Source organism: Triturus cristatus, chromosome 9 (genome assembly GCF_964204655.1).
Source record: "Triturus cristatus chromosome 9, aTriCri1.1, whole genome shotgun sequence".
In the NCBI taxonomy this organism is placed as follows: domain Eukaryota; kingdom Metazoa; phylum Chordata; class Amphibia; order Caudata; family Salamandridae; genus Triturus; species Triturus cristatus.
The window spans coordinates 520,002,416-520,027,680 of record NC_140592.1 but is presented as its reverse complement, the minus strand read 5'-3'; the positions used below and the strand labels follow the sequence as shown (position 1 = coordinate 520,027,680).

At 44.4% G+C, this 25,265-nt stretch overlaps 1 protein-coding gene across 1 annotated transcript in view; it reads right to left on the bottom strand.

Annotated features, from left to right (window-relative positions):
- TOP6BL (TOP6B like initiator of meiotic double strand breaks) overlaps nt 1-25,265 on the bottom strand; it is a 2,412,394-nt gene that overhangs the window by 2,067,283 nt on the left and 319,846 nt on the right. The window contains exon 3 of the mRNA XM_085627714.1: nt 8,093-8,143. Within this exon, the coding sequence (XP_085483840.1) occupies nt 8,093-8,143 (51 nt within the window). The remainder of the gene's footprint in view (nt 1-8,092; nt 8,144-25,265) is intronic.

The following is a 25,265-nucleotide window of genomic DNA, read 5'->3' as shown; positions in this document are numbered from 1 at the left end:
GGCAGGCAGGGTCCCCCGGCGAGGCCACACCAACACACAAAGCCCCGCGACCCAACCTCGCAGAGACAGCAAGGGGGGTGCGAAAGCGAAAGTGAAAGTGCGGGATACGCGAGCCACCAAGCCCTGCCCGCCGCTGTTGTTCACTTTGTCACTGGATCGCCCCACAGCGCAAATCCGGGGTTCGGCTAGGAGAAGGCCGCAAACCTCGATCGGTGCTCAAGCCGGTGTCCGAGGTCCGATTTGGAAGCGGAAAACGGGTGCCACCTCAGCTCAGGCTCACCAACACAGTCCCCTCATCTGGGACAGGATATGTTCAGGATAATCGTAGGAGGTCGCGGAGGTCCTCGGGAGCCTCGCACCTACGCGGCCATCTTGGTTGCGCGCTAGGCTCCTCCCCCCAGAGAGAGTGATTTTGAGTATGTTTTTGGGAGTGAGACAATTATTGAAAGTGGTAGTGAGTGATAGACAGTGTGAGAATTTTTCGATTTTTTTAAGTGAGAGTTTGTTCGTGGCCAGGCTGCCCAGCATGAAGTGTATTGAGGCCTGGGACATGGTAGTGGTTGAGGTGGCAGGGCCACGAACAACAGGAGTCACCCAAGGGACTAAAACCTTAGCTCTGGTCATATCCTCCACAGAAAATTGGCCCACACAGCCAAGGATGTAATATACGGTAGTGGATTTGTGAACCCCAGCTCTGGAGGTGTTCACAATAATTAGCATGGTTCTGTTGGACAGTGACATAAGTGTCAGCCATGCCTCTGCTGTGGACAGTAGTGACACTTAAGTAACTCAATACAGAAATGTGGTCAACTCAAAAGTGATATGGGTGTTAATGAGAACCTCCACTGAAGAGCTGACTCCAATCCTGAAAGCCAAAATTGGCCATTTATTAAATCTGAACTTATTAAATGTAAAGGGTTTGAACTCTAAAGCCCTCGATATTCGTTTAATAATCGTCTAATAACTGTGGCGTACCAAGTCTAGTCCTTGTTGCTTAGGGTTCCACCTACCCTGCTCTGGGGCACAAATGCTAACTCGTAGCTCTCACAGGAGAGGCCGACACCCCTGCCAGGGCCGCCATCTTCTCTGGAAACAAAGGTCGGCCTGAATGCATCAGACTGAGGGTTCGTGAGCTGGGCTTGGCCAACCAATACCGGATTTTATTGTCGGTTTGGCTAATTTAAATTTAAAAAAAAACACATTCCAGCGAGTCTTCAAAGCGTCCTGAAACAGGTTCTGCAGCTCGCTGTGCATAGAGGCGACAAACCGATGTGGATGCGCTTTATTAATATTGGTGTATGTGTCTCGAGCGGTGCGCGCGTGACGGGGGTGGGCTGTGCTCGGGCACCGCCTTCTAGGAATGTTCGTCTTCGTGCCGTCGGCTGCACGCGCTCAATTTCATTTCTCAGACCCTGTGCATGCATGCCAACGTTTTAGAAGAAGACTGTGGGTGAATCACAAAAATAATTGGTAAACTGTATTTCTCTCATCGTTTTATGTTGAGGTTGGAATCGGGTCTATTGTCCGGTATGGGAGGGACTAGCATCTGTGCTGCAGCAGGATCGGATACTAGAAATGCACGTATCATAGGTCCCGAAATGTTTGTGGTTTGGTAGACCAAAACAGTTAAGCACAAAAGCATGAATAATTATGAGACGACGACGTCATGGCACTGCAAAGAGCACATGATTTCAAAATTAAAAATGCGCGCACTCTATTTCTTTAATAATAGGAAAACGGAAATGTTTAAGCACTAAAGCATTAAGGCACACGAAGCAGACGAGGAGGGAGGGGGAGAAGGGAGGGGTAGTGAGAGCAGAGAGCAAGGGGTCGAGGAGAATGAAAAGGCAAATCAAGCTGACGAGGAGGGAGGGGTAAAAGGGAGGGGGGAATGAGAGCAGAGAGCAAGGGGGTGGAGGCGCTGTAAGGCTTAATGAGCCATTACAGAAAGCCAGATGGCAGCTGTGCACGTTCACGCATGCGTAACCGCACGCTTGAGGCCAGCAAAAGCCTTTGGTAGCACTTTGAAAACCCACTTACTAAATGTCTCGCAGAGCAGCGCTGGCTCAGGCGAGACCTTAAAATTCAATGGGCCCATATACACAATCAGATTTCCTGGCTGTTTCGCTGGGTGTTAAGCTTTGTAATTTCACTTCAGTCTGTGATTAGTTAGCTCACTTGTAGACTCAAATTATTCGAGAGATTTATTCAATGCATAACTAATCTTCACAGATCAACGCTCTTTCTTTGGTCGATGGACCATTAGTTGAGTAGTTGTTGGTGATATTAACAGATAACTAACTAATTTACTGATCTTAGTAAAATAACCACAGACTCTGGGTAAGATTCAATGAATTTTATCTAAATCTCAGTCATAAATGAAAGCTCATCAATACAAATTCACAGTGCAAACACCATTAACTTTTCATGGCAGAGTAAATTCATTTAGCAAATACATTCAATTCACAGATTCATTCAACAAATCGATGCATTAAGAGTAAATAGATGAAGAGACAAAAGGCATAATGAATCATACATTTGCAAAAGTAATGCCAATTTGTGACAGAATAATAATTACCCAATGGTGATTACGGAAAACCAACTCAGGCCAAAAAGGGCTGGTGGAGTTCTCCTGATTACGAATCAGGACACAAAGACTATAGGACAGGCTCAGTGCAGGGCAATACTTACTAAACTTCTCTACAGACCTGACGCACCGGGGCGCATCTCTCACTTACACTCTCTCCCTCCTCAATATTCTTCCGGAATCTTCAATCTAATCAGGTTGTCATTCAGGTATAAATCTTTCCAGTCTGTTCTCTTTTTTCTTCATCAGCAGCAGCTCTCGCCTCTCTCTCTCTCTCAGCAATGTCGACCGAATCCCTTCTCTCTCTATCTCTGCAACCCCCTTTTTCATGTCACACTGGTTATAGTCTTTATTTCTGCATGTCCCACCCTCAAAAGTTACAAATCTTGATGAAATATGAACTCTGATTGGGCAGGGACAGAGGAGTTGTCATTCATCTCATGCTGTCATATTCAATTTAATAATCATCTTTTGTCTAACAAACCCTTCCCCTTTAGCTCATTCTTTATTTTGTCTTATTTCCTTTCCCATATATCTAATGTTGCAAATCAAAATAACACTCTGAATGTAGTTCCACAGCTGAGAAGAGGTTCTACACGTTTTTTCGTCCTTGGCTCTTGGCAGCCTGTCAGCGACACGTTCAGCAGGTCACATCATGATTTTTCTGCGCACTCGCAGCTTGCATCCATTCCGCCGCCATCTTTTTTCTCTTGCATGTTACAATGGGCCAAAACGTACACTAGTAATAAAGGAATCATAAACAAATGTTAATTTCTCAAATATGTGATTTTCACTGTTCACCAACCACTTCTACTCTATCCCATGTTATTATCTTTTTCGTTAAGCAAAGGCATTAGCAGCAATCGCTCTCTTTAAATTCAGGTAAGCATATGCCGGGGATGCGGTGCCTCAAGACCTAATGTTAGTAACTCTTACGCATGAGTGAGAGTTTTTCCCTCTCAAAATGGGTTAGTAAAGTTACTATCTACGAAATTCTAATTCGCACATGCGAAAAGCGTTTTCCAGTTTAAAGCGGGTTTTAGTCGTGTTGCATTTTATTTTCATTAATAAAGCATGCGTAAAGCTCTTTTCCCACATGTAAATGATGTGCATGTGTATTAATTTTGTTTTCTTCACTATTTCTAACAATTAGTACTGTTAATGAGGGATTGCTCCGAGCAAGTTTTGTTTTCTTGAATCCTTGCTCCATCAACACCGTCTAGCGGCACCGCCAACAGCGCTGTTAACTGATTGATTTCTGGCGTTGCAGGTGGAAACCCCAAAGGGCAGTGCACCGGAGCCGAAATGGATCCAACTATGGATTCAGAGGGCCTATCTGACGCCGTGGGCGAACCCGCCAGCGTGGATTCCGTGAGGACAGCTGACACCTCCTTGTGGCTCGAAAGTGCACCAGCGGGAGGTGGGTGTCCAAAGATGACATGGAGGGAATTCTAGTACTCCTGCATCTGGGCTAGAGTCGCCCTCGCTCCAGGGAAATCAGGGAGGCGCATATGGTTGACTCTTGACCTCACTCCCTAGCCAGAGGCTGGGAGAGGACTTTGACCCATTTGCGTTTCGACGACTTACCATGTGATGTCGAGGGACGCCCACAGGAACAGATTCTGGATCAGTCTTGCAATGGCTCCAGGGACCTTAAACGTGACTGATGACGACGCTGGGCCTCCGTCAGTGGCATGCCAGGATCTTCATAGACCATTCCCGTAACGCCTTCGGGAGAAGGCGATGACAGCAACTGCAATTCTCCGAGTCATGGTGCTCACTGAGGCACCACATGCAAATAGTATGAGGGTCTGTGCCCGACATCTGCCATCCACAGGACCAACAATGTTTGAACCCAGAGGACATTAGAAAAAAGGGCATACTGTTTCTTCAACAAACTCTGTCGAGACAGGCCAAAAACGGCCTGTGTAACAGTTAAAGATCAGCGTTGGAAGTGCGGAAAAGAACAAACTTGTGTCAGCGTGTCATGGGAGCTTTATGGAATCCGTCAATGTCACATAAAGTGAATGACATTGCTATGGAGTCGCACAACCCCCTCTACCAATGTGCAGAGGTACTGCTGAAAAAGTTCCTGATTCAGTCTGGCGAGAATTCAAAGATAAAGCATGTGCTGCTAGATGGCTCTATCAGATACCATAATTCATACACAGCCCAAATCAGTCAAGAAAATCCCCCAGCCACAGGGAGACCCTTCTGAGGACTTAACTGGTGGGTTGGAGCAGCAAAGAGAGAGGGTAGTGAAATAGACAAGGGACTATACTGACAAACCCAACAAGGAGATTTGATGGACTTTGTTTATTAGTAGGTTCATGGGAAATGTAGTTCTAAAGACATGTTATGGCTGGTATTTGTAATAAAGTGAAGAAAATTCAATCCTCACCTCCGGTCTTGACATAGAATTCAACTCTGCACATTGTAGGATGGCTGCGTGGTGGAGACTGTGTGCGCAGGCTCTCATGGAGATAATAATAATCACCAGAACTCCTATTATTATATCGCCAACTGATAATAGCAACACATGAAGAAAAGACACTGGAGATCCTAGATAACACGTGCCTGCAGCGCATGAAAGACATTTACCCAGGAGAGGTGTTTATTAGATTAGAAAATATATCCCGTTTCCCTTCACACCCCATTGCCGACTTCCACATATTACCAACTCCAAGCTGGTGCACAGCAACATTCTCTCAGCTCCAAAATGAACCACCAACTCTGTGCGCACAGCTTAGGCTATTGTCTACTACTATGCGGAAAGGCCAGATAACTAAGCTCTACACAACTAAGCAAGCTGGTGGTTCAATAACAACAAAGAAAGCATTAAAAAGGTCATTGACACAGGCAGACCGGGTATTTTTCTGCTTACAAACTGGTTTGTTCACATCTAACTGCAATCTGCAAATACACTTTAAATACCTACATCAATGTTGTCACACCCTGCAAAATGACATCATTATAGGTTACAGGAGGATGCACAATATGTTCGATGTGGGGTCTTGGAGGCTAATTTTAAGCATCTGGCATGGGAATGTCCCCAAATATATCAATACTGGAGAACAATAACAGAAGCCTTACCCTACATTCTTCTAGATAAAAATAAATCACCTGCATATAAATGCATTCTAGGCTTTGTTAAAGACGTGCCACCTGCACTGTGCAAGTTAGCGAAATTGGCATTGCTGCTGGCTAAAAGAAGAGTTGCAATCTACTGGGGTAACAGGAAAACACCAGACAATCAGCAATGGATTTCAGATCTTGTCTAATGTAAACAGCAGCTGGACGCATATGTTGAGGAACTGTCAGAAACATCACAACCGAAAAATAAAAAGGGTCCCTTGACACCCTACTTGCTAACTCAAGGAGACATCTTAAAAGCGATTAGGACTGCACGGACACCATAATGCAATGGTGCAACTGATGGATATATATTGTCAAATATTGCTATACTTGTAAGCAGAGAACTGTCTATGATGCTGTAATCTTTCCACAACTAACAGGAACCATGATCTAGAGGACATTTTTGTTGCTAATTTGTATAAAAACTGTGAATATTTCTAAAGAACATGAGAAAAGACTAGACTCTTGAGAGAGATAAATTACTGTTTTTCTAAGAACAGTGTTAACCAACACCAGCAATGGGCGGTTCGGCCCAGATTGTTAACGCTTGCATTCACAAAGAATCTGTAGCAAAAAGAGGCGTAAGAGAATCCAGAGGTGTAGTTTGTAAGAGATAACTGTGTTCATTATAAAAACAAAAGAAAAATAACAAAAAAACTAATAAAGAGCTGAGCCCACCACTTTTTTAGGTCTCGCCTAGGCAGCGCTTGTGCTGTCTATTCGAGACAGGATATTGGCATAATGCTCTGCCCACTATCCGCCCATCTTTTTAATTGGCTCCTATCACTGTCCTTTGTAAATGGTGGCTTTTCATTGATCAATAGGCTTACTAGTCCCTACTTAGTACCGCCTTTTCTCTTTTTTCAACCTCCCATGAGGATACCCGCTGTTACATGTGTTGCAAGCTCTTTTTTATTTATTTAGCCAGCGTGCACGCCCTGCGACCAAGTGCACCTTTCTTTATGCCTGCTAATCGTTTACTGTAATAAACAAAGTCTTCTTTTTTGTTTTAAAGCACACCATGCAGCGCTTTCACTTTAATGGCGGCCGCACCCCTTTCTTTAGACAAGGCTCGCCGTTTTCAGCATGACAAAATAATAATTTTTTTTGAAGCGCACATTCCGCACTTTTACTTAAATGGTGGCCGCACCCCTTTCTTTAGATGCAGCTCGCCGTATTCAGCTTCACAAACAAATGCTTTTTTTTTGTAAAAGCGCCCCATGCCGTGCTTTTACTTTAATGGCAGCTGCACCCCTTTCTTTAGACGTAGCTCACCGTATTCAGCTTGAAAATGCTTCCGGGTGGCTTACCTATCTCACTAACGTGTGCCATGCAGTTATTCTGCTAACCTAATATTTTTAGGTTTCTCTTCAGGGCTCGTCAATCGCAGTACATGCCCTAGCAAAGGATTCAGCCACAAAAAATAATCAATGTAATTGAAAACAGGAAAAGAGGAGCCCAGCCTTTGCTCGCAGAAGATGGCAACCCTCATGAGTTAGAATTTGTGGGAGCTGTGCTGAGTGGCAGCTCGCAGAGGGAATACTGCGGGCAGGGGGGCGGGCGGAGGAGGGGCGGGGGTAGTGGAATCGGACAGATGACGGCAAGGAGTAAAGTAAGTGAATAAATAAATAAAACTATTTAACTTGCGCTCGCTGCATCGCCAACTCGGCAATGCAGCAAGCGCAAGGTAAATAGTTTTATGTATTGATTTACTTACTTTACTCCTTGCCGTCGTATGTCCGACTCCACTACCCCTACACCCTGCCACTCCCCCACCCCACCGCCGGTAGCACTCCCTCTGTGAGCCGCCACTGGCTGTGCTATGGTTGTTTTCGTAGTAGTGACTGAAGGGGGTACCTCAGCAAGACCAAACTTGGAAACATGGCAAAAGAGACACTGGGTGATCTCTCCTAATACTGCTTGGCATATTTAAGTGAAACTAAAAAGAGGCTGGGCCTCAGCAGAGCTCTGTTGTAATCTCTGCACCTTCTGTTCACTTTCTTTGTCAGCAGCGAGGACCAGGGCCATCCCAATGAAATTTTTTAAGTAAAAGACATTGTCATTTACAAAGCCAATAGCCCTAACTTTCACAAATGAGAGCCCTATTGCATTGCAAATTTTTTTAGTATACAATGGTTTGTTGCCCTGTGGAGGTAAAATATGTTTATCAAGCTGTTGGAGTGATTGAGCTAATGTCTATGGAGCTGTTGTGTCTCACCACATAATGGACAGGTACTTAAGGTGCCATCAGAAACAGAAAAAAACGCCTGGAAGAATGGGTCTGATACACATTTTAACTTGAAAAACCATACTTCATGTCCTCTTGTGTGACATTATAGTCCCTTTCAATTTTGTAAAGACATTATTTACCTTCATGAAGTTTTTCATTTATACTGGAGCACAGCTCTCCTGCACCTGCAACTTTAAAAAACACAAGACTTATAAACAATGTAAGAAACGTAACATCAACAATGTGTAATATTTTAGATAGATATGTACAAAACGAGTGACAACTTTCAGTAACATCTCCAATGACGGCTTTCTGTGATCTATATCTATGGCCAAACATTTTTTCCTCTCATCTTCCTATAGAACTAGCTCAAAGAAACGTGTTCCTTTTGTCAGATAAATCATCCAGTCTTTAGTACAATGATTTAATTACAGAATACATACTTTATTAGAGTAGTCCCCACAAACATTTGGTCAACAGAATAAATGTTTTATTAGAGTAGGCCCCACAAATATATTTGGTTTACAGAGAAAATGTTTTAGTAGAGTAGTCCCCACAAACATATTTGGTTGTATGACCGAGATACAATAGCGAATGTGGTATTTCATACTAATCTTTTATGAAAAGCAACACATGAATATCTTATTGTCAGACAAACACATAGGAAACTCAGGAAGTAGACCAGATGTTAATGTATAAAGTTTTGCACAGGAATTGTGTTCTTCATGAGTGCTAGAGCAGCATCAGAAAATTCTCATACATTAACCAATACCGTGCATCCCTTCTTTCGTGAAAGAAATAATATCAACATTTTAGCTAAAAAAAGTTAAACAAGCATTTCAGAACATCCTAGTCTATCCATGGTTGTGTACATGCCTCACTTTCATCCTTCACAGGACTGACAGATAGCGTGCTAATTCTAAATTGTATTGATGCACTATTTCGGTATCATCAGCGCAAGCATTGCTCCCAATGGATAACATTTCTAGGAATCCGATTATTTTTCAAATAATATTTACATAGGCATATGCACTCTTCCCCTTCAGAAAACAACTTAAAACCGTCCTATTTAGGGAGACCTTGAACACTGTTTAATTCACCCCTCCCCTGTGATACTGTTGTTGCTACCACCAACTGGCCCTTGGCCCCTCTCTCTCTAAAGCACTTAGAGACCTGGCAGTGATTTAGCGCTATATAAAAATAAACTAACATAACATAACATTCTGTGAACCATTAATATATTGACATATATATGAACATTGGAAGGTTAAGAGCTCCACTAAAGACAATGGAGATGCTCAGAGCCAATAATGGCTTGAATAGTCCTTCTGCAGTACCCCAATGCTTGTTTTTCTGTTTTACTCTAATTAATTTAGAATGTTCGAATAGCCCTTACTCCTCAAACAATAGCAGTTGTTAAAAGTCCTTGCTTGTGGCTTAAGCCTACAACTCTGGTTCAGTGCTTTTAACAACCAGTTTAATCGTCGGCAGCGAGCTACGAGACAATAGAAATGAAGCTAGAATTGACTGAATAGTAAATGATTTAATTTAGGAAGTGCCATGAAATCAACATATTTATAAAGATGTATAGCGTGTTTAATACCTCTACACACACCTATGGTGCATTAGGAGCACATGCGTTTTGGAAACATTTATACCGATTAGCTGGACACAGGTGTTTACAAAATTAGGTAGAAAAGTAATATGGTAGTTACCTGCCATTATGCAAACTATAAATCAAACTAACATACTCATTGGATGATGTCATGAGTTATGTCATCAATGATGTAATTTGAGATGTCATGAGTGATGTCCTATGTGAGGTCATAATCAGTGCATGGCGGGGGAGCGCTGCTAACTATAACTGGTGAATTTGTCTTTTTTGTTTAGTTTAAAACGTTAATGTTGTCACTGACAAATTCACCTAACTATAACGTTACTTTAAGTATTTTTTCCTGTGAATTTCAGATTTTTTTTTTTTAAATAAAAAAAAGCAGACCTTTTTAATCACACCTAATTAGACCATTACTTTAACCTTTGTTTTTTTCAGTTATATATATATATAGAGAGAGGGAGAGAGATAGTATGCCTGGTGTGTCTGGTTCTGATCCTGCACCCAGGAGGTGTATACAAGTTGTCCGGTATTTGGAGAATTTTGTTTTCTGCCATGGCATGTGGTTGCTATTGGAGCAAACTATGTCAAGCCCGAATATTTATTTTTTATGCACTCTCACTGTCTCGTTCTTACATTTCATTACCGTTTCAAGGAGGGCCATGGTTATTGTTGCATATGCCGCTAAAATAAACTACCTTTTCTTACAGTAAGTAGACTAAGTGTCATCAGAATGCCCTAAAATTACTGATCAATCTTGTGCAGAGCCTTTAAACAGTCCTCAAAATTAGGCAACCACTTCATATGACACTACACAAAACGTCTCTCATGAGGAAAATGGTTCTCTGTCAATTTCCTTAGGATATACCTAATACACATCAGGCTTACTATTCTAAAAACGAGGCTTTTAAAGAAAGAATCTATCAACCATGCTTTTATTTGATTAATAACTTCAGTCAGTCCTCAAACAGTCCAATTTTAGGTCTGACTAGAGACTGCTTTAAATGTTGTCTAAGTGCTTGTGATGATCAACAACAACAAAATGCGCAGAAAGGAGTTTTAAGTTAGAGCCTTTAATCCATCTGTTGTTCTACGTCATCCTCTTTAAGTCTCTGCCTTACAAAAGTGCCATTTGCATTTTGGATAAGAGGTTCATTTATATTGAGTTAAGGCCAAAAGGAGTATTTTTCCCTACCGGTGTGCTGCTATATCATTGCTGCATTAGATGTATAGGTGCAGCGTGTGCAAGTTACATTAATGGACAAAAAAGTGTTATTGTAAAGATACAGCTACTGAAAAGAATCCCAGATTACGTTCAGTTATTGCCCAGACGTGTCAACCGCATCCAGGAAAAGAAACTGATGTAAAGCAGCTATCCAGCGCAGATCCCAAGCATCCTGAAGTCTACCTCTCTTGATTTTACTGTGCTTTTTTGGGTTGCCAAGACTTCCAAACAAGTCTTCTGCTGTTCTAGTCCTACCCAACCTCTCTGCCCCCTCAACGGTTCCACTACTGCTTTCATCACTTCAACTATGACCTAGAGCATGCTGGACAATTGTTCATACTAGAGCAATTGATAGTATACCTGTCACTGTATGCCAAGCTAGTAGGGACCACAAGCCGTAACTAGTTGGTGTTTTGTATACTACCACCATTGCAGACTTAACAAGGATGCACTCGCACACACCACACAAGGTGTTTTTTTCACAATATCCCTGAATTACTAAGATAAAGTAACAAAGGTGCCTGTGAGTTCTTAGTTTAAGTTCTGCTTGGCAACATCATTAAGTTTTAAAGATGCAGTAATATGGGATAAGTCACTAATGTTCTGCAAACCAAAATCATTGCTGTGTTACAGTGAAGGTAGTATAAAGGACCAGTAATCAGAGACTGTGAGGAAACAGGTCTACAATAACAATAGTATTAAAGAGGAGACAAAGGTTGAATTTTAACTACTTTCTCCTAAACAGCTATTGGATGTGGTATTGTCAAGAATTCCTGTCATGCGAGGGGAGGAAAACGGTAACCAGCGAAAACGGACTACATCTCCCAGGATGCTTAGCGGTTGAGAGGTTATGTAAACAGGAGAGCTGTTACATAACTCAAGGAAAACACGCCCTTATGTAAACAGGAGAGCTGTTACATAACTCAAGGAAAACACGCCCTTATGTAAACAGGAGAGCTGTTACATAACTCAAGGAAAACACGCCCTATAAAGGGAGGAACCGGGAGGTACAACGCTGTCGGATATTGTGTTTACACCGACGTACCTGCTTAGTGAAGAAGCAGTGTTCCGGAGTGGTGCTCCAGTAAGGCAAGAACGGAGGTAGGTCGAGTCGTTACTCCCTGGGCCGTGTCTTGCCCCATCGTCACCTGTGAAGGACCCGGAAGCTCTACCGGATAACCATTGAGCTTCGCTTTTTGACTCGGCTGAGTCAAAGCGCAGTGGCGCTTTTGCTGGTTGGAGTCGTAACTCCCAGCCCGACCAGAGATACAGGGACTGCCAGCTGTAACGCACACCAGGAGGTGTTTGCCGCGTTACAGACTCGGAAGTCCACAGGATCGATCGAGCGGCTGCTCTCGGTTCAGTCTTCTTTGCTTGTGATTGGGGTATCGGTGACGCATCACCAGGAGGTGACTCCGCGTCCCGGTGCAGTCTGAGGAAGAGGTTGAGCGGCTGCTCCCTTCAGGTAGAGACCCCGGCTGGGTGTTTCCCTGACTCCTCGATTCTCCCCAACACTCTTCGTGCCCCTCACAGCCTACCGATTGGCATTGTCGGCCATTTCATTTCTGCCCTCTGTTGGCATACGCCGGGATCGGCGTATATGCAGAGGACGGTTAGGACCATCCGTGCTGTGGGCTGGTAACGTACGTAGCCTGGAGGATTCCAGTGACTATAACCTTTGTTTATTCCTTGTATTATTTTTGCCTTCATTAAAATAACTAAACCTTCACAAGTGGTTGCGTTCTCATTATCGTGTCTGTTAAACGATCCTGAGACGTTCAGGGCGTTACAGGTATACAGGGGAGCAAATGAAGCAGCTAAACATATGCAGCGCGGGGACACACTAGTCAGTGTAACCATGCGCTTTATAAATTTGTTTATTATTATTATTATTATAAGCCACAGCTGATTGAGTTTTGAGGGAAAGTGTAATAGGTGTGTGATTTTCCAACTTTAAAAGCTGACACTACATATAAGTTATAGAAATCACCACAAGTTCTGGAAAAGGCCTTTCCTAAAATGCCCTGCAATCGGTAGCAAAGAAGGCACAATACCCTAATTCATCTTTGTATTTGTATCGGTTAGCAAACTGAGATTCCTGAAAAAAGTTCTCCCAGTAGGGAAGTTCAATAGCAATTTGAAAGAAAAAAAAACCCTAACCGTAGTAACATTTGGGCCACCGATTTAAATGGCACAGCGATGCATCATTTTAACGTTGTATCCGGTGTTGTTGTATGATTGATTTCTATTTAACGAGCTTCTTACCAGCTCTCCATTAAAAACTGTTCCATGGCAAGACTAAGTCAGCAGCTAGTTGTCCATAACTCTACTAATAACAATAACAAATATAGGTCCACATTGCGTTTTTCAACGGTTGATTGATATCCTTAAAAAATATTCCTCAGCACTCTTGATGTTTTCCATTGCTAGACCTATTCAACAACTGGATGGACATAAGCTGAATAATAATAGTACCCACATAGCTCTTTTTTTCACACTTTTGTCATTTCTAAAGGCTCTAATTAGCAGCTATTGCAGTTACCCAATTTAGTGATTCTTTGCTATGGCTAGCAAGATCCATCTCGAATGGTCTTCCACTGCTAGAGTATTGTTGCCGAACAACGGGAAACAAGAAGAGCAAATGTGGTGGCTGAGTAGAGGAGCAGCTTTGAAAGTGGAGAAGCATGGCAAGAATGTGGGACACAAAGGTTCCAGCAGTGTTAATGTGAAATGGGATCCCCACAATAGTTGAGGAAAGTACACGTCTGTACACAGAAACTCCTAACTGCAGAGACGAAAAAATAATTTCCCTACGGTAACAATATTTCATGTGGATACATAATCTTCTAGCAGGTACCTCAATTTATTAAGCCTGGAATAAGCATTCGGAAGATCACAAATTTGCAGAATATGTATCCGTCAGAAATTTGCAGTACTGACTTTATATCAGAACCTCTAAGATTAAAATACAACCTAGAAGCTGTTACAGAGTTACAAAGTTTGAATGCAATGTGGATTGTGCTCGGATACCACTGTTCCCCAGCAGTTCATGTTGTGCTAGTGAAGGGTAATAAGGACTGCCTTGCTAGGCTGCATGTGCATGTCCTTCAGATTCATTTTAGGAGTCCTCACCTGAAGGAACTTCACCTATGGAAAAAAAAATCATTCACAGATTCAGATCTGTGACTTCCAGATCCAGAGCCATAATCCTCAACCTTTGATACTGTCTCAGTATGTGAGCCGGACTCCGAGCCAACCTCCATTATCAGACCTAAGGCGTGGGCCGAAGTCAACCAGCAATAACATCTGTGTGCTAGGTACGGTTTCAGAGGTTTTCATAAGAATGTGTGTGTAGTGTGAAAGATAAAAGTGTCAAAGTTACATGAGCTGAAAAGTAGAATAAGCTGCTGAGCAGTCGAAGATGGAATAAAACAATTACTGAAAAAGAATAAGCAAAAAAAAAAAGAACCGCAAAGTCTCTGCAAAGGAAAAGGAATTAGATTAAATTTCCACAGCTCGACTAGAAAGCATACTGCAACGTCCGTTAGGAAGCAACTTGTATGGAAAAACAGCAGCAGTTGAATTTGGAACGTACACAACAATAAGGTAAACTGAAATGCAATTACATTCACAAAAATTCGAAAAGGAAGCAACTAAGTAAAAGTCTTTAGGTGATGCTCCTGAGTGAGCCACAATCACATTTGGACGGACTCCTCTGTGCCCTCAAACAGAATTGCAATTCAAGTGCAAATTTTACCTAGCGCCAGAGTTTCCTCTTCTGTAAAGTTGGGAGCATAGTTCTGAACAAGGCATTTTGCACATCCATTTATAGGTAGCAGTATACCCAAATTGCAGATGATTTCCCATTCTTGGATGAGCAAAAAGTAATCTGCTTAAATGGTGCACCTGCCAATTCTATGTCAGGACCGGAGGCAAGGATTAGGCTTTTCTTGTTCCACCTTATTAACCAGCAGCCATTAAAAGTATGCATCAGCATTAAAATTACATTTCCCATGAGACCTTGGGAAAGAAACAAAACAGTTCATCCAATATGTCCTCTCAACACTCCTTGGATTCCTCTTTCTTGGCTGCTCCAGCAGCCTCAGATAACTGTACTTTTCTACTCCGTTTTTCTAATGATATTTACAAAATGTAAACACTTCATTACTAATTTTCATGCACAGTTTATATGATACAGATTGTTGCGATGGTTGTCACTGAGAGGTTTGTTACCAACACTACTGTCCTTTTCAACGCGGTCGCGGTAACGTGTTTCTCGCTACTTCGCGGGCGCTTTCACTCTGTCGGGCTCTCACCGAACTGCGGTAATCCGGCCGCTAGGGGGCCTGCGCAGTTACCCTCAACACATTGGGCGCCCTACCCCTCGGGCAGCCAGCTCATCACTTTCACCTGATCCCTTTGGTATGGTGAAGTGCGTCTGGCCGCTGTAGTCATTACGGGGACTGAAAAAGCACTTTTACAGTTTTCCTGGGCATTATCTGAGAGGTGCCGCCTAGAGCTGACCACGTGTTCGGCAGGTAAGATCTATTCCAGTGAATCAACTCTGGGACTCGTCGAACAGTTTAATCACAGTTCCTTATAGAATGAAGGGAGTGCTGGTCCCACGGCCTGTGTGGGCCCTTGAATTAATCCTTTCTGGGAAAACTTGTTTAAATTAGGGGTTTTCCCCAGTTACCTTATTTCCTGTGTTTGTGCCTAAAGGCTTACTCTCCCTCCTGCTACTACCATGGAGGAATTTCAGGTGGTGGATACATTTACCTCCCTATAGATTACCACTTCTGCCAAGTCATGGATGTCTCCATATTTAAAGCTGTGTCCCAAGTGGTGGTGCCCTTGGAGAAGAAAATACAACAACCCCAGGTCCAATGTCAAAGACCCTTCGAATCAAGGAAAGACCTTTGCTGGGCCACAGGCTCCCTTACCTCGAGAGCAGTTCATGGCATTTGTCCAAGACAGGAAGCGCAAGCGCACAGACGACCAAGGGGTTGACATGGACGCCTATGCGCTCCGGACAAAGGCATTAATGGAGTCCAAACTTTCCTTTTGGGGGTTACAGATCCCAGGCACCTCATGAGAGCCCTCTTTCCCTTCTCCCTCTCTGGGCCCGCGGGATGCAGACGATTCGCCCAATGCTTTGGACGGGGACTCCGGAAGACCCTAGCATTTGTCGGGTGACCCTCTACCAGCAAGAAATGAAGCCAAGGCAGAGGCAGGACCTCATGCCCCAGGCTCAGATATGTTAAACCCAGATGGCCTCCTGCATCTGTGTTCTGCAGTATGGTCCCCATCCCCTAAAGTGGCCTCTCACATTACTGGCCAGCTGCGAATGCCATTAGACAAGGAAGTTAATAGTTGCCTCTGAACCAAATGTCCCAGACCAGCTTTGGAGGCAAAGTAGCCCTCACCCTTGAGATTTATGTCAAGATGGCTACTAAAAGGAATAGATCGCTCTTGGGGCTCATGCCAAGACAAGTTATTGGATGTGGCAGTACCCCTGTCCAAAATACTAAACATCACGGAGGATGCCAAAGCATCCGGCTCCTTTGTCTTCCCCGATGCTTTGTCCAACTGGGCTAAAAGAACCATAATATTTTTAGGAACACGTGCTGTGAAAGTATCGTAGGTCCCTTTTGATTAAGATCGATCCAAAGCTAGAGGAACTTTCGGCATCAGAGGCAGGGCCTATAGCAGAGAGCAATCTCTTCGGAGATCCATTCATTAGAGTGTTAGGCAAGTTTATGAATACCTTTAATTCTCTGGACAAAGCCCAGACTTCTATCAAACACATTTTTCTGCTCTGTGTTTTTGCCAGAGCCAGTCGTGGTAGGGGGTGCTTGGTCCGCCGCACTTTCCACCAAGCCACCTATAAAGGTGCAGAATCTCGCTGAGGGCAATGGCAAGACCCTTTCAAATTTGGCAACTTAAACCCCATCAGGACCTATCCCTGTTAACAGTGTGCAAGAGGAAGAGGCAACAGCACCTACAATGCACCACAAGGTAAGTGTATAAGGTTCTGAGGGGATCAAATTTGGGGGATTTCAGGCCAGATGTACGACCATTTTGCGAGTGCAAAATCAGTCGCAAATCGATTTGCACATGCAAAATCGGTCATATTCAATGTACGACAGGCACTCGCAAAACAAAAATTTGCAATGTGATTGAATCCAGACTGGCAATAAAAGTGACTGCGTTTCCAAATTAGCAAGTCGCTAATTGCGAGTTGCTATTCACAATGTACAGACCAGTCCTAAATAGCGACCATGCGCTAAATGGCCATTTACGCATGCAATGTACCATGAATCAAAAACAGGTGGTAACCAGGCCCAACCTATTAAAACAGCCCAAGAATGCATCAGAAATCTTTCCACAATGGCTTCCCTGTATGTGATAGTGAGGAGGATGAGGATACTGGCTGCTCAGCAGAGGAGTTAGAGATAGAAGAGGATATTCAGAGTCTTCCTCTGTTTGAGAAAACAGAGGAAGAGATATATGAGCAGTACAGGATGAGTAGCACTGTCATCTCAGATCTAATAAACACCTTGAAGGCACAACTAAAAAGCTGAACTCAGCTCATCAATGCAATCCCCACACATGTGCAGGTGATGTGCTCCCTCCACCTATTGGCCACTGGTAGTTACCAAGATGTCACTGCAGTGGCTGGAGGGGTGTCGCAGAGTGCGCTTTTGTGTTTCTTCCACTGTTTCTTAGATGCCATGCTCAACCACATACACCAACACATCTACCTGCCATGGGATGATGTGGAAGTAGAAAATACAAAACTGCAATTCTACAGAATAGCTTGGTTTAAACAGGTCATTAGGTGCATAGATGGTACCCATGTGCCCATTTGACCCCCATCTCACATCAAATACATATTTCCGGAATAGAGAAAGCACACATTGCCCTCAACATTCAAGTTGTCTGCGATGCAAACAATATCATCACGGACATTGTGGCCAAATATCCAGGTAGCACCCATGACTCATCCATCTTCAGACACAGTGGCATATACCAGAAATTAGAAAGAGGTGACTTTGATGAAGGATGCCTACTCGGTACTCATATTTCATGTTCACAGTGAAATGAATTGCCACTTTTATGTCTGACTGCATGCTGTCTCACCATCATATTTCCATTACCAGGTGGCAGTGTGTATTCCCGGCGGCCATGGATACTCGCACCGTACCTGTCGCCCAACAACCCAAATGAAAGGTGGTACAACATGACACATAGGCGCACCAGGTCCATGATTGAGCACACATTTGTCATTCTGAAATCGCACTTTTAGTGCCTTCACAAAAGTGGCGGAGCCTTGCGGAATGCACCCAAAACTCTCTGCAAAATAGTAGTAACCAGGGGTCTCTCCTCCCGCTATGATGGAGTGGCGTCACCCCTGCCCTGCCAGCACCCTCCAAATAAAATTTAAATAAAACGATAATAAAACAGGTTTAAAACGCATTTTTGATTGTTTTATTTTCCTTCGCTGCGTCTTGGGTATGGGCCATAGTGACGATAGGTACTGAAAGGAGTGGTATGTGCACTCCCTTCACTGCACATGACGGTTTGGCCAGCCGTTTCATGCCGGCCAAACTATCATGCATATTGAAAGTTCTCTCCAACCCAGCAACACTGCTGGGTTGGAGAGAACAGGCACAGATCCCAGTCTGTCTTGGAGCGCAAATTGAGGGCACTCAGGCCAATCCAGAAGCTGCTCTCATGTAGGAGCAGCTTCAGGATTTGCCGCAGGGCAGGCTGGAAACCTTTGCCTTCGGAAGAAGAGAGGAGAAGTCGAGCGCAACGCGATTGAGGGCCGCAGGCATGTTTCTTCTTTTATTTTTCACATTGATCTCCTCCCCTTCAACCCCCAACACAACCTACTTGCCCGCCCCGCCTCTTTTCCATGACACAAGCTGCGTCTGTATTTCATCCTCATTTGCAATCATGAGCGAAGGTGAATGCAGGGTCAAGTGATGCCTCTTCAGTAATAACTCGTAAGTTTGGAGTATCTTCATTCATGTTTTAAAAGTTCATATTTGTTCACCTCACACGCTGGCATGAAAAGTGGCTGTGGTATCTGTAGGTGCATGTAAGTGTGGTGCTTGCCGAATTTTAAAAAAATCATCTGCCGTGACTCAAACGGATTATCTCAAATCAATGGGAGTAACTTTTTCAATGAAAATGAGCATCTGCACTGTGCGCTTTGAAGACCAGACGTACGCGTCATCTTTGACTCACTCAAATGCTTCACACTGTTTATGACAGCGGCAAGAACCCTGTGGCTAAGGCACTGGCAGAGGCACACTCGGGACCGGACTGGGAAGTGAAACCGACCCTGGCAAACTGCTCGGCCAGCCCCCCTAAGGGGTAGGGGGTGGAGTGCCGCTGAGCTGTTTGTTAGGACAGGTTTCAGCTGATTTTTTTACAGGGGCTGATATTGCCAGCCCTGGTAACAAAAACTGCCCCCTGGGGCCCAAAACCAGCCCCCACCGTGGCGGCCCACCGGGGAAACGCCCGGTGCCTGCTATGGCCAGTTCGGCCCTGGGCACACTGCCTTTCACAATTTCATCCTCATTTTAAGAAATGCCCGTTTGAAATGTGAAGCCCTGTGAGTAAGTTTGGCCCAGTTTTCAACGTCACTTGGCAGTCTTCATTAACAGAGAACCTCACATTTTGGCATGCAATTTGAAAAGTGGGTGTTTAACTTTTGCTAGGCACCTGTAAACATGGTACTGCCCGAATTGAAAAAATCAGTGATTCAAACTGAATTATCTCAATGGAATAACCATTATATTTACAATGAAAATTAATGTCTGCTCTGGCGCTTTGAAGGCCACACTTAATGCTCTGCAATTGCGACTCACATCAGAGTGTGCATGGCAAGAACCGCGTACCTGTAGATGATAGATTGTGGCATGGCATCATGGAAATTTTAACAGCACCATTTTACCATTTAGATCAAAACAATTTTCATTTTTGTTTTGCAATACCTATGTTTGTTCTAGGATAATCAATAAGGCATGAAGATGTTCAGCTTTACCAACCAGATACAGTGCAGAGACAACCCTGTGTGCAAGTGGGATAATTAAAAACATTGACCACTGTACAATTTACAAAGTACAGTAACTGTTGAACATTTATTTTATTTTAATTCAGTCAGAAATAGATTTTTTTTTTAATGTTTAAATATTTCAAGTCTACACGTCCACAATTTCTGTATAAACCTTTGTGCATTCTTAAATTTGTTTTAAAATGCCCCATTTGCTCACTCTTTTTTTCAAAGTTCTCTCGGAGGAGACACCCCAAGACTCCCATATGACGGTCAGGCTTGCTCATTTAACAACACTCATCCCCCAACTTTTATGCCACACCACTTTCGAATGTCACCAGCCGCCACTGGTGGCAACATGTGCCATGCTCCACAAAATGGCCAGCAGGGGTGGCTTGCCCATTGATGTGTCTGATTCAGATTCTGATGATGACCGAGGATCACCTGCCCAACAGCAAAGGGAGGGAAGCTCTGCAGCAGAGGGGAGAATGTGCAGGGACCAGATAGCCAACGATTATTTTGCATGGTACGTCTGACCCATTGACACACTACCCTCTACAAATGACAATACAAAATGTGATTTCAACTATGAATCTTTAGATTTATTTTCCAAACGCAGAACTGAACAAGAGTATAACTGTAATGTGGTTACACCCTAACAAAATTAGCAAAGAAGTTGGGCCACTGAATGTCATGTTAGTAGTAACAAGCAGTGGCGGCTCCCTCATTAGGGCGTGGGGGCGTCGCCCCACTGCTTTCTCACGGTGCGAGAAGGCAGAAACATAAACGGTAAAAACGACCATTTATGTTTCTGCCTTCTCGCATTGCGAGAAAGCAGAAGTGCCTCTGTGCTTGGTTGGGGGCGGGAGGGTGGGCGGTCCTGCTCGAGGGCAGGGGGGGAGTGGCTTACCCACTGTTGTGGGTACTGACTGTTTGGTCGGCCCTGAGCCGACCAAACAGTCAATACCCACAATAGTGGGTAAGCCACTCCCCCCCTGCCCTCGAGCAGGACCACCCACTCTCCCTTTTTCTCTATGCAGAGAAAATGTCCCAGCCGGGGCGCTCGCCTGCTGCGCCTACCAGCGTTTAGATTGGTGTGCGTAGTGCATTGCGTAGGGGAGGGAAGGGAAGCAGGAAGCTGCCTGCTTCCTGCAGCAGGAACACGAGGACTCACCAGTGACCGGCCTGGAGCGGAGGCGGTGCGGTACCCCGGCACTCACTCAGGTAAGTTTAATGTTTGATTTTAATTGTTAGTTTATTCCCCCCCCCCTCGAGCATGCCGGCCGCCGCTGTTATGTACCCATTAAGATCACGTAAAACCATTACATAAATAACTACGAAAGACATGATCATTAAAATAAGGATTGTATGACTAACACGCTTCAGCAATGCAAAGTAGTTGAGATGTATGGCATTGTTAGGTTGCATGGTGAGCAATTGATGCAGAGAGGCTCCGACTTTGAAGTGTGTTTCTAATTCATTCCAAATGCTTCAATATTTAATATGAAAGCTCTACACTTAAATTGTTCCTTTAGGCCATGTGAGTCTTGTATTTTTTATGTTTTATTTTAAACGCCATCGCAAAGTAGAGGGCCATGTCTGCCCTGTTACCAGCAAGCAATCTCTTTTATGTAAATGTGCGCGCGCACGAAAGCGTGGTGGCCTTCAGATTGCTGTGTATTATCCGGCGAGGGATGGGGTCGGGTGGGGGGGGGGCAGGGGTGGAGGTGCTCTGACTCTTACGGTATGAAATGAATCACAGCACTGCTAGCTTCGCACTCTCCGCAGGCAACTTGACAAATATGGGCTCTGGCTGTAAGGGCCCAAAAAGAGAACATTCCTATCAGAGACAGCTTTGCAAGGATTTGCACCCTTAATAAATGAGCTCTGAAATGTCCGGCGTATCTACAGGAGCTTAGCGATAATAAATCTTCATTAGGAACAGCGAGCGCTCACGAGAATGACGCACTCCACACATGGAAACGGGCCCGAGCCAATGTGGTCTCTATTGGGCAGGATTCTTTTTTTTGCAAGTCACTACCCGGAACATTTACGCCCTACCATTTCCAAATGTTACTAGCCGCCACTGGTAACAAGTCACTTCCTGTCTCTACGTCCAGCATGGGTGAAGCTGTCAGTTGGAATTCCAGCCTGACGGGTGCTGCTTCTCTGCAGCATTGGTGTGTCCGCAGCAGACATACTACTGCGGCTGGACACCTTGCTATCTGCGGTCTCTGTTGCTCCTCCACTGACAAACATGTTAGTTTGCATTGTCTCCACTGCTGCTGTGATCCGTTGCAGCCCTTGTGGCCCATCTCTACCTGGAGACCAAGGGTGTGCTTGGTGTGTTGGGTGGTTGCCTGCACTAGCCTCCCGATTACCCTGGTCATCGAGTCCATTCTGTGTCCCAGGCTGCACTCCATTTGTCTTTGCTGCCCACTCTACTCAGACAATTCTTTGCACAGCTCCCTAAAAGCCCCTGTAAGGGCATCACATTTTTGCTCAATGTGGCCCTGGTTCTCAGCTATCTGTTGGGTTATATTAGTGAATCCCTGGCTCAGCTTGATGTTCATCAGCCTAATTTGTTTCTGTTGCAGGCGTTGAATCCCAAGCATCGCCTGTTCCAGGTCACCAAACACCACTTGATTGGCTTATCCACTATGGGGGGGCAGTGTGCAGACTTGCTTGCATCCACCTTCGTGACTGCTGTCTTGGATGCACCAGCCAGACCCTGGTGACAGGAGTGCGGTGTGATGGTGCTGGCTGCTGTGATGCTGGGATTACACTATCGGGAGCCTGTGCTGAGCTAGATGCATTAGTAGCCGTGGCTTCTGAACAACCTGGCCCACTTGATGGTCCCCCATCTGGCCCTGGTCCAGGATTTCTTCTGTGTAATCTGCACTTTGCTCTCCTCCCAGAGGTATATCTGCGTGGCAAATATGTAAATAGAATAAGAAATATGTGAGTCACTATCTTAGTGGTGTTGCAATGTTTTTCAGCTTATGTCAGTCCGTAACTACACTGTTTATGTCACTGACTACATTTCCCATAATGCACTCTTATGAGTTTGTTTTCGTGTAGATGGATTATTTGGATGTGGATGTGTTGCATGCATGCGGAGAGCAGGCTTTGGTGTGAACTGCAAATACTTTACACATTTCAGACTTACCAGGGTTTAGTGGAGGCTGAGATGTATCTAGGGTCCCAAATCCAGCCACTGCCTCGCTCTCCAGGGTACTCTCCACTACAGCCCCTGCTGTAGATGGGAGCGATATGTTGTATGGCCCTCCTCCTGTCCCTTGGACTTCACGCAGACGTGCTGCCAACCTCACCTTGGCCCTGGAGTGCATGTTGTGTCACCTTTTTTTAATATCGTTCAGGAACCTTTGTGCCACACCCAGTGCATTTGTGCGCTGCTGCATCTCCCGCCATATTTTTTTTGTTCGCTTCCGGGACAGTGTGAGATGTCCTCCCAAACAGCTGCTCATGAATGTTGCAGCATTCCTCAATTATGATCACTGTTCGCAATAAGGCTTGTGCCCGCGCGCACTTCTGTACCCCCGATCGCGCAGTGCCATGTGTGGAGCGCGCACACACAGCACATCCCCCGAGAGTATTCGTGCCGCCGCTTTTAAAAGACAAACAGCGTGAAAAACTGCCATTTCCTGATTGCGAAGGACGATGAAAGTGACCACCTTGAAGTGAACACTCGGGAGCGGCAGGTAAGTCTTAAAATGAGGGCACTTGCTGTACTTTTGATTCGGCGATGGAAAAGTGATCTAAGAATTAGAAACCTCTCCTCGCGCAGCTCTGGCAGTCTGCTAGGGGGCGTCCACAAGCCACTGCCACAGAGGGGTTTCTCCTTTGGAGGCTGCAGGCGAGCAAATCGGCACGACTGCAAAAAGCCACCTCCTAGATCCAGCATATTGTCCAGGACCCGTGGGGTTGCTCCAAATGCAATTCCACTATCAGTCATGTCTTTGGGCTTTAATTCAGCATGTACATTCGTAAAAGATCCACTGGATGGCACTGGAGACTTTGGCAAGTAAGTGTGCAGAAATCACAGCAGCTTCATACAATGCACACGTTTATGTCCTAGGTAACCGTAATCTAACCCCAGCAGCGAGACCTGTTCCGTCACTAAAGACCTTCTGAAGCAAACACCGCGTGTGCTTTTGGGTTGACCTGAAGCACACGCACTGTTTGCAGACTTAATGTATTGTTCTGTTAGTAAAGCATGGCTGCGGGGCAGATTGTGTGCTCTTATTTAAGTATTCATGTTAATTGCAGCCCCCGCCATGACCTGCGATTAACATGAATACTTAAACAAAAGCACACAATCTGTCCCGCAGCCGTGCTTTACTAACAAAACAATACAGCAAGTTTAAAAACACTGCGTGTATTTTCAGGTTAATCTGCCTTGTTTGCACACTTGCTGATTGCTTTGTTAGTAAAGCACGGCTGCGGGGCAGATTGTGTGCTTTTATTTAAGTATTCATGTTAATTGCAGCCCCCTTCACGACCTGCGATTAACATGAATACTTAAACAAAAGCACACAATCTGCCCGCAGCCGGACTTTACTAACAAAACAATACAGCAAGTTTAAAAACACTGCGTGTATTTTCAGGTTAATCTGCCTTGTTTGCAGACATGCTGTATTGTTTTGTTAGTAATGCATGGCTGTGGGACAGATTGTGTGCTTTTATTTAAGTACTTATGTTAATCACAGCTCGTGAAGGGACCTGCAAATAACATGAATACTTCAATAAAAGCCCACAATCCCCCCCGCAGCCACTCTCTACTAACAAAGCAATACAGCTAGTCTGCAAACAAGGCAGATTAACCTAAAAAGCACACGCCGTGTTGTAAACGTGCTGCATTTCCTTTCTAAATAGATTGGGGCTGCGGGGTAATTGCGTGCCTTTGTTAAAGTTTTCAGGTTAATCAAAGTGCCCGCCATGAGCTGCAATTAACCTGAAAACTTTAAAAAAGGCACACAATCACCCCACAGCCCCGATCTATTAAGAGAACTGCAACAAGTTAACAAACATCCACATTCATGTAGCAACGTGCAGCATAGTCTCCAACCACATTTTAAAAACATCAGTTCCAGAGGAAAGTAGGTAGGTACATAAACATGTTGATTTATTCATAACAGCTTAGGTGATCCAATTAAGATTAGTGTGTTGTGGTGGTCATTAGAAAGACCCGTCTTCTATGAGTACGTCAGTGCGCATTGCATGCATTTAATAAGAGAAGCTAGGAATGGGAGGGTTTGCTTTAAAATTTAGTAATGCACTTTTCAAATAATGCTACCGACTTTTGAGTCTCCTGGGTCTAACTAATTTTGAATTCCTTCCATACGTTAATTGACCAAGCTTTAATCCATAAATGAAACCCTTAGGTGT